Genomic DNA, 14,337 nt, shown 5'->3' with positions numbered 1-14,337 from the left:
ATTCTCCTTCTTCCCTTTTTTAAATATGGGCACATTTGTCTGTTAGGCCCCCAGGGTATATACCCCTATCTAAAATGTGGAGCTTAAATACCATTCCACTGTTTGATACATCATTTGTTAACTCTCTCCAACAAGAGTTAGAACTTTTAAAAAAAAACACACGTGCCCCCACCACTTCATCAGCTGCCACGCTTTGGGAAACCTTTAAAGCCTTCATCAGAGGCCATATCATCTCTTATGCCTTCTATAAAAAGACATGGAGAGAACACAGAATTGAAATCAATACACTTCTGTCCCAAAAAACAGAGTTTGCTTTATTCTGTTTCAAGCAAAACTACTGGGAATCTGGCGAGAGAGCTGGCAAGCTGTGGGCACACAGACTTAAGCAAAAGGCTAACGATAATTGCTACATAGTCCAAGGTCTTTCCTGGGTGTAATAATAACTGAAATTACAATTCATTTAGAGTAGGCTGGAGAGTTTGCTCATTCTTGGTCTCACTGAACATGTTCAATAATGTAGGTGTTAAGGTTTCAGAGAACTTTTTGTAAAAATTCAGTTGGGAACCTGTCTGTGCCAGGAGTCTTTCCAGCCTTCATTTCTTTTATAGTCAGTTCCACAATTTCTAGAGGGGTATCAGAGATCTGTGGCAGAGGCAATCTGCTAAAAATGTTATCTAGGGCATCTTTACTGATCCCTCTTCAGCTAAATATAGCTTGCATAAAACTGTTGACATTGTTTATTAATATCTGACTGTGTGGTATGTAGCAATAAATGGGACAAAGCACTGTTACTCCTTACACACACAAATCTTCCATAACAGACATTGCTCCGATAATTTGCATCATCTGATTGATAATATTGCCACTTAGAGAGATTCTAAAGAATCTTTAGCTGTTGTTTCTTTAGATGCTGAAAAAGCTTTTCAACGCATACCCTCTTTTACATATTAGCAAAATTTTGGACTTGGTATATAATTTATTTCTTGGATTAAGTTTTTATACTCCAATCTAACTTCCAGGATAGTTACCAATAGTATTATTTCTGCCCTATTTCCATCACAGAGAGGTATGAGGCAGGGCTGCCCCCTTTCTCCTTTTCTCTTTGATTTAGCTCTAGAACCTTTAGCCATTGTCATCTGAGCAAATCAAAATATTTATGGCATTACGGTGGGCCAAACAGAGAACTAAATTGTGCTCTATGAGGATGATGCTCTTGTATCTACACCTAAGATTACCATTCCTAACCTTCTAACACTGTTAATAAGTTTAAATTCAGGATGTAAAATTAATTAAGGTAAATCAGAAATCTTGTGCATTAACAAATATGTCCACAAAAGCCTTTTCTCAAACTGGGATTTTCAATGGCAATCCTCTTATATGAAGTATTTAGGAATACTGATCCCCAAAAATATTCAGGACATCCCTAAAATAAATATAGAACCAGTTACTGCACAAGTGGTTAATGATTTGGGGAGATGGAGTTTGTTAACTTTCAGTGTGTCCGGTAAAATTAATGTCCTTCCTAGAATTTTGTATGTCCCTATTTCTATTCCTCAAACTGTTTTTAAGAAATTCAATAATAATTTAAGAACATTCCTTTGGGTTGCAGGTTATTTGGGCTCTGAACAAATTACACGTCCCTGAGTCTGTGAGGATTTCATGTTCCCAGCTTAGAAAATTATTTATATCTCCTTTTTGTTAGTTCATGCATCTTTGTGGTTATTAGATGTGACCACACACATTCCTCTTTGGGTTCACGTTGAACAAGAATTTGTAAACCCTACCTTCCTTTCAGGCATTGCAGGATCGTATTAGGGCAGATTTGATGGCTCCAGAGTTCCCACAACAATGAGGGAGGCAAGCTTGGTCAAACTTGGCCAGAAAATTCTGCTTCCATCCATTCTTCCATGTAGAGGTGATCCTGTGGAGCAATCCTGTCTTTAAAATGAGTGGCAAAACCTTGGTGTGGAGGAATTGGATGGACAGAGAGGAGTTATAACTGTGTTACAGCTAATTGATGATAATAAATAAATTGAAACCATTTTTAGGTCTTCAGCAATAATTTGGCTTGCCCTGCTCTGGAGCATGAAAATATCTCTAGTTAAAGCATTTACTTACAAATGTATTTGGACCGGATGCAATGGAATGGATTTACTCAGCCAGAGGTATCCTTTTATGATTCCCAGTCCCAAAAAACTCTGTCAAAGATTGATACTTTGAGAGTTGCTTGAAATAGCAGTTTGGATACACAGTTATCATGGACCCCCTTCAATACAATTGTATCTAATGTTAAAAAAGCAACTACAGATTTGAAACTATGGCTTATTCACCAAAAGACACTTTTTCAAATACACTGATCACCACATAGGCTAGTGATAACGGATCTCATAAATGCTGGCCACTATTTTAAGTGTAACTCCCTTGGTGTCACATTAGCTCATATGTTTTGGAAGTGCCCCTGTATCAAGAATTTCTGGTGTGAGTTTGGGGGTGAGGGGGGATCAAAGGACCAGTTTGATATTGGAAGCTAAGATGGAGCCCTCTCCCTTAAGTTCATTCTTGGATATGCTCCTGGTACCTGGGGGAGATTACCTGGTAACAAGGTAGCATGGCTATTAAGCATCTTATGCTGATAAAAAATTAATACTGCAAAAATGGAAAAATCTATTCCCACCAAATATTGATGCCTAGTTTTAACTATTTCCCCACGTTTATTTCCCCCCCCACACACACACACTGTTCCTCACATGTTCTTGTCAACTGCTGGAAATGGCCCACCTTGATTATCACCACAAAAGGTTTTTTTTCTCTCTTGATGGTAATAACTCACCTTACCTGATCACTCTCCTTTCAGTGTGTATGGTAACACCCATTGTTTCATGTTCTCTGTGTATATAAAATCTCCCCATTGTATTTTCCACTGCATGCATCCAACAAAGTGAGCTGTAGCTCACAAAAGCTTATGCTCAAATAAATTGGTTAGTCTCTAAGGTGCCACAAGTACTCCTTTTCTTTTTGCGGATACAGACTAACACGGCTACTACTCTGAAAGGGAGAAGAGTGCTATTTCTGAATTGTCACTAACACTTCCTGAAGCAGACTGGTAGTCTTCCATCCAAATTCTGACCAGATCTAATCCTGCTTAATTTCTTAGAGTTGATGTGAACACAGCTCAAGGTGATAAGGTTATTGCTGTCATACTTTGTATCTAAGGATCCTCTTGCACTCTTGGTAACGTATATTAAGAATAAACATTTGGAGGGAAATTGAGACAAAATGGGACAGTGGATTTCATTTTAATAGCCTTTCACCTCTGAGTTCAAAGGCTCACTCTGATAACAAGTAATGATGAATTGGGTTGGTTTCCTTCTTTTTGAGAGGACCATACTGGTGTCAGTAGTCACTGTGTTGGCAGAACTTGGTGGGGAAAAGACTACCTATACCACACCTGCTCAAGAAAGTGGGCAGATCCTGGCCCCCGCTCAGGCCTCTTTGTGCAATTGCAATAGGGCCATGGGGCCTTAACATGATCTTGACAGGACACGGGGTGTGCTGATGATCAGAAAATAGGAATATGTTTTGCCTATTCATTACAGCTTTTAAAATGAAGAAAATAATAGAATTATGCTAAGTATAACAAGTTAACTTCCCTCCCTTTTGTGCAGGTATAAAAACAAAGAACATGTTGCAACAGAATTGCAACAAAATGGCTTCTCTTATCAAAAAGTAAGTCAGGTTTTTTATTCTTGTAGTATTTAGCAAAGATGACAGATACTACTATGTCAAAACCCAGTTCACTCTTCTGAGTAAGTGGATGGTTTACGTTTGGTATGGTTACTTTTGGGTTCAAAGCTGAAGAAGTATAGGCTTTTTAATTCTAATTTGGGGGGGGAGGAGAGGTGTTGAAGGCTTTTAATTATAATTTAGAACCTATTTCAGTAGCTCAAACCTTGCCACAGAGTATGTTCCTTTATTTATTATTAGAATTTTCTAGGACTTGGGGAATATTATATAAAACTCCTCTTACTTTGGCTTATAAAAAGCATAAGGCTGTCTTTTCATCTAGAGGTGTACAAAGAAGACCTTCTGGCTTTTTCAGCCTACTGAATGGAAATCTGAAGTTTGTATAATACGTGCATTTTACTCTAAATGATATGGAATGTCTTTAAGTAGCTACTGAGCAAATGGTCCAAGGGGACTGCATTTTATGTTACCATATGCAGGAGACAACTCCAGATCTTAAATTCACATCTTTGCAGAGCACAGAAACCTTTGTGCTTCTAGCAGTGGCTCCTAAATAGTTAGGAATAGTTCCAAAAAAGGAGCGTGGGAGGATGGCTGCAGCACTGAATTGGTGTAGGCAAAAGAAAGAAAAACTCTCCTGTCAAATGGCATTTATACTTGTCACACGGAAGCATCCTTTGCTGAAACAGTGGAGAGAGTAGATTAAATTGGGTAGAAGAGGGTCTATTATGAAGCAACAAAATTAAAGACTGACAACTACTGATGCCTAAACTGGATGCTATTTCCATTCTGTTTGTTGCTACATCCTAAAGTAGGGGTGTTACTGAATAGACAGTGTAGTTATGCAATCTTTGTGAAAGGAGGATACCATTTCCTTGTGCCCTGTGTGTGTGTATAAATATATTAATTATGTGCCATAGCCCACTTTCAGATGTCTTGTCTCTTGTTTTGTTTTCATAGCTCTTCAGAGAATGAGCAGCTAAAAGTGTTAAATCTGGAGCAAAGGCTGTCCCTTGGTTCTGATGATGAAGTAGATCTTGTGCAGGAACTTCAAAGTATGTGTTCCAGCAAATCAGAGTCTGATATAAGCAAGGTAAACACTGGGGTTTAAATAATTTACATAATAATCATATGCAGTTGTTTAATCCATAATAGATCTTAGATTTTAAAATACTTTTTCATTAACTCTAGATGTGCTAAAATAGACTAATATATTATATGTGTGATAGATTTTATGATTTATTTTATTTTAAAAAAAGTTTAACCTTAAATGTCATGTCATACACTCAGGAATTTGCAGTGAATGCTAAAATGTATTGAGCGATGAATTTAGAGAAGCTAAAGTTCTATCAGATAATCTGCTTCAATGCATTGTTGCTCTCCACATCATATTTTCTATTGCTTTCAGCAGCCTAATTTTAAGTGATTGAATCAGTTGTGTTTTCACTACTTCCACTGGGAGACTATTTCATAGTCTAATAGCAATATAAAGCTTTTCTGATGCACATTGTACACTTATTTTGCTGACCATAATCCCATTATACCTAATTATACACCAAGGATTTCCATAAACAATTCCCTGGTTGTTTAAACTTTTCCAGCGATTTTGCTTTATTGCACATTCTCTGTGATCTCAGATACCAACAAACTTTTAATTAAGAAATATTTGTGGTGGGAAGCTTTGTAATCATGTTTTATATAATTCTCTGTGCAGTTAGGTTTTAACAGCTGTATGCTATGAGCCAGATGCACTGAAGCTGCACCAGCTAATCCCTTGGCATCTCAGCAGGGATTCACTCCAAGACCATGTCTGGCCTAGGGAAAATAGATGGTTTAAAAGCATGTTAGCTAACTCATTTTAACTAACATTTTCAAACACTTGTGTAGACAGGGTTTAACACCTTTAAAATGTGTTTACTGGTTGTGACTATCTTAAAAGGCATATCTTAGGGGACGGCAACTGGATCCTAGCCAGAATAGGGAAAGACAAGATGAAGAATATTTAAAGAAATTAGATGTATTAAATTTGACAGAGCCTGATGAAATTCACCCTAGGACTGAAGAAATCTTGGAACCATTAGCAGTTATCTTCAGAAATTCATGAAGGATGGGTGAGGTCCTAGAGGGCTGGAGAATGGCAAACATATATAGTACCTATCTTTAAAAAAGGGGAACAAAGAGGATCCAGGAATTATAGACCAGTCAGCCTAACTGCGGTAACTGGAAAGATACTGGCAAAATTATTAAACAATCAATTTGTAAGAATCTATAGTATAATAGGGTGATAACTAATAGCCAATGTGGATTTATTAAAGAACAAATCATGCTGTCCCAGCCCAATTTCCTTCTTTGACAGGGCTACTGGCTAGTAGATAGAGGAAAAGATGTAGACATGATTTATTTTGAATTTAGTAACATTTTTGACACTGTACATGATGTTCTCATAAGCAAACTAGGGAAATATTGTCTAGATTAAATTAATATACAGTGGGGCCCAAATGGTTGAAAAACTGTACTCAAAGAGTAGTCATGGTTCATTGTCAAACTGGGAGGATATATCTATTGAGATTCCACTGATGACTTAGATAACGCAGCAGAGAGAATGTTTGTAAAATTTGCAGATGACACCAAGATGGAAGGGGTTGCAAGCACTTTGGAGGACGGGTTAGAATTCAAAATGACCTTGATAAACTGGAAAATTGGTCTGAAATTAAAGAGATGAAATTGAATAAAGAGAAATTCAAAGTATTACACTAAAGACGAAAAAATCAACTTCACAGCTATAAAATGGGGAATAAGTGGCTAGGCAGTAGTACTGTTGAAAAAGATCTTGGGCTTATAATGGATCACAAATTGAATCTGAGTTAACAGTGTGATACAGTTGCAAAACAGACAAATATTATTCTGTGGTGTGTTAACAGGAGTGTGGTATGTAAGACGTGATTGGTAATTGTTTTGCTCTACTCAGTGCTGGTGAGTCCTCAGCTAGAGTACTATGTCCAATTTTGGATGCCATGCTTTAAGAAGGATGTGGACAAACGAGAGAATCCAGAGCAGAGCAACGAAATTGATAAAAAGTTTAGAAAACCTGGCCTGTGAGGAAAGGTTAAAAAAACTGGGCATGAAAAAAGAAGGCTGAGTGGAGACCTGATAAGTCTCCTGATAAGTCTCTGATAAGTATGAAAATATGTTAAGGACTATTATAAAGAGGATGGTCATCAACTGTTATCTATAGCCAATGAAGGTAAAACAAATTTACTCTGCAGCAAGGGAAATTTAGGTTAGATATTAGGATAACTTTCTAACTATAAGAACAGTTGTACACTGGAATAGGGTATCAAGGGTTGTTGTGGAATCCCCATTATTGGAGGTTTTTAAGAGCAAGTTAGACAAACACCTGTAAGGGATGGTCCTAGGTATACTTGGCGGGGGGGAAGAGGAATGGACTAGTTGATCTCTGGAGATCCCTTCCAGCTCTACATCTCTATGATTCTGTAAACTTAAATTGAATCTGGCTCCCCTTTTTTTCTTGGATACAGTGAGGATTTATAAATCATTCTTCTGAAGTTTACACACAACTCTTATAATCTCTCATGCAAAGTAAAATGTGCATTAAAAATAGACTCCAAAAATCTTCAAAATGAAATATAAAGGACTTCCAAAATATTGTTTTCTTTTCTTTTAGATTGCTGATTCTAAGGATGAGCTGGTTATGTTCAGAAGCTCTCAAATTGATCCTATATTTTCAGCAAGCAGTACTAATCCAAGTAAATCGGTGTCACAAAAGGTATGGGACGCATAGTATGTTTCATAAGAGTGTAAAAAAATACCTGTGTACAAACTATTTTGAACATTTTCTAGAGCTCACTACAAATCTATGTTTGAGTTCTTGGTGGGAATCAGAAAGATTAAAATGCCTTGAATTCTCTGTTAATTAGAGACAAAAGGTATTTATTGACAGGTTGGTAAACCGATATGATTCATAATTTTTAGGAAACATACTTCAGGCACCGTGGGCCAATTTTTTCCCTGGTGTGTGTCCACCAAAGTCATTGGTTATTAAACTAGGTATGCGTTTGGCCCATGTGTGATTTTCATATTTATATGATGATATCTACTGAATAAGTATCATAGCTAGTCATGATATTTCAATTATTTTAATCAAACTTTTCTGAAATTTGGACTTTTCTAGCACTCAACATTTTCATAGTAGCCTTACAAGCTAAAATGATTAAATGAACAGAAGTAGTCAAAATTCCCGTTACTTCTGGACACTAATTGCTTGAACACGGTTTACTTTGTCATCCTTATTAGTGATTACCAAAGCATATGCCAGTTTGAACCAGATTCCTCCTGAGTGTCTTCCGTAACTAGAAATGAGTCAGCCTGATATTGAGTGGAAATCTTCCTGCTGGTGGAAATTTTGAGAACCTGAAACCAATTATAGCACAGGAGGCTGAGCAAACAAGACATAGATCAGCTTTTATTTTTTTTAAACGGGGATTAACTTCTTTCCCTCTGAACTTGTTGTATGTTTCAGTGCACTGCTCTCTTGGCACGCTATCTTAGAAGAAACCAAAAAAAAACCAGAAAGAATAAATCCATTTGGAATTGGTCCTCCCACGTTTGGGAAACAAGAGTCCAGATGTAAACAGACAATATTAACTACAGGATAGTTTGAACATATGAAGGCTTAGGTGCCAAAAAGCTGCTGATTTGTTACTGGAGGGCATAAATTGTAACTCAGAAAATAATTGGATGATCACAAGTATATTTGTTGAATGTCAGTTATTTTTCTGAAGAAACGACAGGGGGAAATTACCTAAATTCTTTGCAAATTACATCCGTTTGAAATCTATAAAGGGAAAATATTACTATATTAAAAAATTCAATATGTAGCATAATGATACTGAGTTCTGCAACAACACTGAGACTCTGATAATACTTTACTTGTATAATGTTCCATCCTAGAATTTCAATGTACTTTATGCACAGCAATTTAGTCTTATCACCCCCCAGTGAGATAGTTAGGTGTATCACCCATTTATTGATGAAGAAACTGAAATGAATGACGTGCCCGAGGCCACACAGGAAATCTGTGATAGGGTTGGGAATGGAATCCAGGCCCCCTTGAATTAATTTTATGTGTAAACCACAAGACCTTCCTCCAGAGAGGATGTACAAGCCTTTCTCTTTTTAACTTCTGACTTAAGCCCAGCAGTGCAATGTTCATAGAGAGAGTTAAATTCTCCCTAGTGTCACAGAATTAAAGTACAGTTCTACATGGTACTGAAGGTCTATTCTGACCAGAAGATTTTCAGGACTGTAATAGGAGGAAGGATGGTGTGGTGGCTGAGGCACTGGATTTAGGAGATCTGGACTGAATTTCTAGCGCTACCAGGAACTCTGTGTGTGTATGTGTGTGAGAGTGACTGACTGACTTTGGGCAAGATACTCAATGTCTCTGTGCGTCAACTCCCTGTCTGTTCAATGGGGATATGCTTCCCTACCTAACGGAGATGCTGTGAGATCATCTGTTATCTCTGTTGCCCTATCCATAAGGTTTTGTTCGGTGCTTAGCACCAGAGTATCAGAATGTGTTCCACGTAAAATCAGAAGCAATAGCAAAGTCTCTAGTGGACTTCATGGAGTTTCTGGCACTTTTTCCTTTTGGGGTAAAAACTCCGTTTGGGGTTAAATTAGTGAATGTTTGTGAGGTGCTCAGATACTGCAGCAAAGGGGACTCTATGTTTACTTACACAGCTAACAGGAGTATTTTGATGCATTAATAGAACTGAGGGGAAGTTTGCAAGGTAGGAATCAAGACAATCAGTCCTTCACTTTCCTTTTTTCATAAATAAAGAACAGTTAAAGAAGGGGGTTGGCAGAATTTAAGTAAATCGGCATTCAGTGAAATTCATGCTTCTCTAAAGATACTGGCCTAGATCCTCAGCTACAGCTGAGAAACATACATTGCATCTTGGCAGGTGTGTGTGCGTGAAACTGGCCTTTGTGCTCCTTTAATCTACGCCATCTAAGGGATACTCTAAATTATGCCAGCTCCTGAAAGCCCCAAGAGGCAGATGTGGCAGCAGTGATTGCCAAGGAAAGGGAGCCCTAGCCATGCCTAAGTTTTCCCCAGCTAGACATCCTACACTAGGATGACCCTTTTGTAGCTGGCTACAGTAGATTTGTGTATGACAGTGTCTGAAATGTAAAATAACTAAACACAAAATCAAGGCCACCATCTATACGGGATCTTCACTTCTGGGTCTTAGCATAAGACAAGCAGAACTCCTTTAGCTCTTAAGATTTTTATGATCCTTGAGGGCAGCAGTAGTGGGATAAAGTATGGCCCCCCTACTAGCAGTCGCACACAACTCCCTGCTGAGTATAAATGCTCCCCTTGGGACATTCCAGTCAATTTTTTCTTGATCACAATCAGTAAAGGAGCTCCCTTAAGAGACTGTACCTGATTGGCCATCACTGTAGCTCGTCACCAGTTCCAACGATGCCTTGCCAGGTACCGTTCCATATCTATTGGCTCTTCTTCGAGTGATGCTCCCTATGGTATTCCATTAAGGGTTACACATGCAAACTATGCGTTTGGAGCTGGTTGGTCCGCACATGCACCCTGGCTCACCTTCTGCTTCCATCCATGGCGATAAAGAACAGGGTGGACTGACTGCATCTCTAGTTCCTTGTCACCGCCGCATGGTCCTGGTCAGAACTTTGTGTCCATATTTCCGATGCACTTTTAAATAAGATAGTTGTACATAGTTTTAAGAGTTTTATAATTGCTTTACCAATTTATTGTAGTTTTAGTGCTTTGTTTAGATTGATTTGGGGGTTGTTTTCTTCTTCACTTCCTCCCCCCATGCCCACAAGCGAGTACTGGACTATGCCCAGGACTCCAGGCCTCAAACTCTGTGCCTCCTGCCTGCTCTCCTTCTCGGTCAGCGACAAACACCAACGCCCCCCTCTACGTCTTGGGGGGAGCTCACATTGCATCAAGGTGCAGTATTTGCCAGTCCTTCCCCAGCCACACCCAAGAAAGCCAGGCTCTCTGCCTCCAGAAGCAGTTTATGGAGTTCGCCATGAGGCCTCATTCGGATCCATGCCAGGGAACTCTCCCATACATCAGCCTGAATTAGCACAGAGCTCACCTATTGCTACCATATCCAGATCTGGTGCCAGGGGAACCACCACCATGTACCCCTGGTGGGGCCTAGTCAGGAGATAAGGAAATGTACCCATAAGCGTGGGACTAAGTCTTCCTCAAAATCAAAGAAAGTGGACACTCCTTCCTTAGCTCATGCTAAGTCCCATAGGCATGAGAAGAAATCCCACACATGGTGGTATCCAGTTGTTCCGAGCCCTGCTCCACCAGTACCAACATCACTGGCACAAGATGTTGGATCCTCCCATTTTGGGAAGGTCCATGGCGCTGGCACCAATACAAATCAAAGACAGGGTACCCCTGACACTGGGGAGATCCTGAACCGTATCTGAGCCACAGCACATGTTGGCCGTGAGAGACCCAGAGTCACCCCTCCATCTCGAGAGATTATTTCTCTGCCACGGGATATGCCCTGGGTACAGGACCCCTCACCATCCATTCCAATAATCTGCACCCTTCCCAAGGTACTACCATTTAACTGGAGTCCATCTTCTCCTCCTCCTCTGAATCAGAACCAGGAGAGGAGCTGACCATGTCATATCACCCCTATGCACCTTCACAGAGACTGCCACATCCATACCAGCATCCACCACTTCCACCATCTTGGAGCCATTGGTACCCCATGCTGTACCCCACAACCTCCCTCGGATATGACCTAATGGTCATACTGGGGACCCTGGTCCCAATACCACCCCCTTAGAACCAGCTCAGTCTATGAGGAAATATTCGCCTGCCTCCCCTCTATGGGTTCCTTCTAACAGGTGCTCAGATCCACTGATAGAGGAGGAACTCCTTAGTCCAGTCGCAGTGGTGTCACCGGAACCAGTGAAATTTCCCTCTTCATGAAGTGGTTACTGCAGCATCCCCTTCTCCTCCGGATGACTTCAGGCAATTTCAGAAACTGTTGCAGAGAGTTGTGAGGGAACTCCAAATTCCCCTGAAAGAAATCCAGGACACCCAGCATAAGCTACTTGATATCCTCCACACCTTGGTACCAGCCAGAATTACATTGCCAATTAATGATGTTATTCCGTTCTGGAAGACTCCAGTGTGGCACACCCCGACCACATGCACAGCTACCCCCCCGCCAAAGTTGCCAAAAAACATTCCTATAGTTCCTGCCACGGGTCTGAGTTCCATTTTTCTCAGCCTTCTCCAAACTTCCTAGTTGTCCAGGCAGCGACTGAACAAGCCAAACAATATCACCCATGATCTACACCAGCTGATAAGGAGGGCAAGCATTTGGACCTTTTAGGATGCAAGATATTATTCTCGTCTACCCTTCAATTCAGAATTGTGAACTGTCAGGCATTACTAGCCAAGTACCAGGGGGTAGCCATGTTCGTCTGTATCCACAAAAACAACAAGGAGTCTGGTAGCACCTTAAAGACTGACTAATTTATTTGGGCATAAGCTTTCGTGGGTAAAACACCATTTCTTCAGGTGCATGGAGTGAAAATTACAGATGCAGGCTTATGTAATGACATATAAAGGGACGGGAGTTACCTCACAAGTGGAGAACCAGTGTTGACAGGGCCACTTCTATCAGGGTGGATGTAGTCCACTCCCAATAATAGATGAGGAGGTGTCAATTCCAGGAGAGGCAAAGCTGCTTTTGTAATGAGCCAGCCACTCCCAGTCCCTATCCAAGCCCAAAATAATGGTGTTAAATTTGAAAATGAATTTTAGTTCCACTGTTTCTCTTCTATGGGCCCCCCATTTTACCCTCAGAGACCTGATGAGCCTCTGAGGAAATGCCAGAAATCTCAGCGATCTCACCTCCGGGGCCCTCTTTTTAGGCTTTGACGTCGCAGTTACAACCTCTAGCCAAGAGGTATTTCTGAGGTGACCCCAAGAGTTGCCAACTGCTATATCTATCACCTCACAATCCTCCAGCCACCTCTGGGAGTTGGTTAGCCCTCTTTTTCCACACTTGGAGTGCAATAACAATGGACAAATGGATGTTGAACGTCATCCGCCATGGCTATACAATCAAGTTTATCATGCTACCTCCTCCAAAACCTCTCCCTCCTATCCTCTTCAGAGACCACTCTCATGACAGCATCCTCACCCAACAGGTGAACTCCTTATTACAACAGGGAGTAGTAGAACATGTCCCTACAAAATTTCAGGGAACAGGGTTTTACTCAACTTCCTGATACCCAAGAAGAAAGGTGGGGGAAGACCAATCCTTGATCTCCAACATCTCAATCACTTCATTCACAAACTCAAGTTTTGCATGGTCACCTTGGCAGTGATTATCCCATCCTTAGAGAAGAGCATGGGGTTTATGGTTCTCAATATGAAGGACACTTATTTTCACATTGATGTCCATCCAGCCCACAGACATTTCCAGAGATTTACATTGGGCTGCTACCATTTCCAGTACAGGGTGCTCGCCTTCAGAATAGCCACCGCTTCCAGAGTCTTTACCAAAGTCTTTTTCTGTTGTAGCGGCCTATGTCAGATGTTAGGGGCTCTTCATGTTTCCATATCTCGACAATTGGCTTCTGGCTGCGTGGTCCAAGCAAGAAGCACAAGTTTAAACCTCCATGCTGTTCAACCTTCCTTTGTCCCTCGGAGTCAGCGTCAACATTGAGAAATGGATCATAGACTCCACACAGTCTCTGGACTTCATAGGGCCTGACATCAGTTCAATCACAGCATGGGCCTATTTGCCAAAAGAACTGTTCCAGTCAATGAGCAACATCATAACTCGCATTGTGAGCAATCCTGTCTACCAGCCTGGACTTGCCTATCCCTCCTAGACCACATGGCTTCATGTACACATGTGACCCCTTTTGCATGACTCCACCTTTGCTGTAGTCAGATGTGGCTCCAATCCATTTACTCACCAAACCTTCATTCCATGGACTTCATGCTAACAGTCCCCACCAAGGTACTGTCATGGCTTCAGTGATGGACAGACCCACATCGCATATGCATGGGGGGTCTCTCCAGACAAGGCGATCATCACCGACACATCCCTGGCAGGCTGCCACATGGACGATTATATGACACAGGGAACGTGGTCTCCCCAAGAATCCAGGATGTTCATAAATGTCCTGGAACGCCAAGCTGAGTGGTGGTCTTCCTCTTTTGATGCCATACTTGCAAAAGGAAGAGAAAAGGGGCCTAGAAAAATGAGAGAAGGACCAGATCAACAGAGAAAATGAGCACTGAGCTGCAAAACAGAAATCCAACATCAGAACAATGTAACATGCACCTATGGGCATGTAGCCTGAAAGATAGCTAAAAAAATCTGTGATGCTGAAGTGCGGGATGTCAAGCAGCAAACTTAATGGCAAGCTCTCCTTACACTTCCCATAAGCACAGTGGGTGAACATCACCACACCAAAGCACTCCATCCCTTCGGCAGTAAAGTCAAGGGCCCCATCGAGCATTGATTCCTC

General features: G+C 40.8%; 1 protein-coding gene across 1 annotated transcript in view; it reads left to right on the top strand.

The window, feature by feature from the left end:
- Positions 1-14,337, top strand: part of CTTNBP2 (cortactin binding protein 2) — a 186,382-nt gene that overhangs the window by 167,352 nt on the left and 4,693 nt on the right. Inside the window, 3 exon segments of the mRNA XM_073328165.1 lie at positions 3,666-3,726; positions 4,705-4,837; positions 7,430-7,531. Coding sequence (XP_073184266.1) covers positions 3,666-3,726; positions 4,705-4,837; positions 7,430-7,531 — 296 coding nt within the window.

This window comes from Lepidochelys kempii, chromosome 1, assembly GCF_965140265.1.
Source record: "Lepidochelys kempii isolate rLepKem1 chromosome 1, rLepKem1.hap2, whole genome shotgun sequence".
NCBI lineage: Eukaryota > Metazoa > Chordata > Testudines > Cheloniidae > Lepidochelys > Lepidochelys kempii.
The sequence above is the reverse complement of the archived record's forward strand: the minus strand, read 5'-3'. Positions and strand labels throughout refer to the sequence as shown.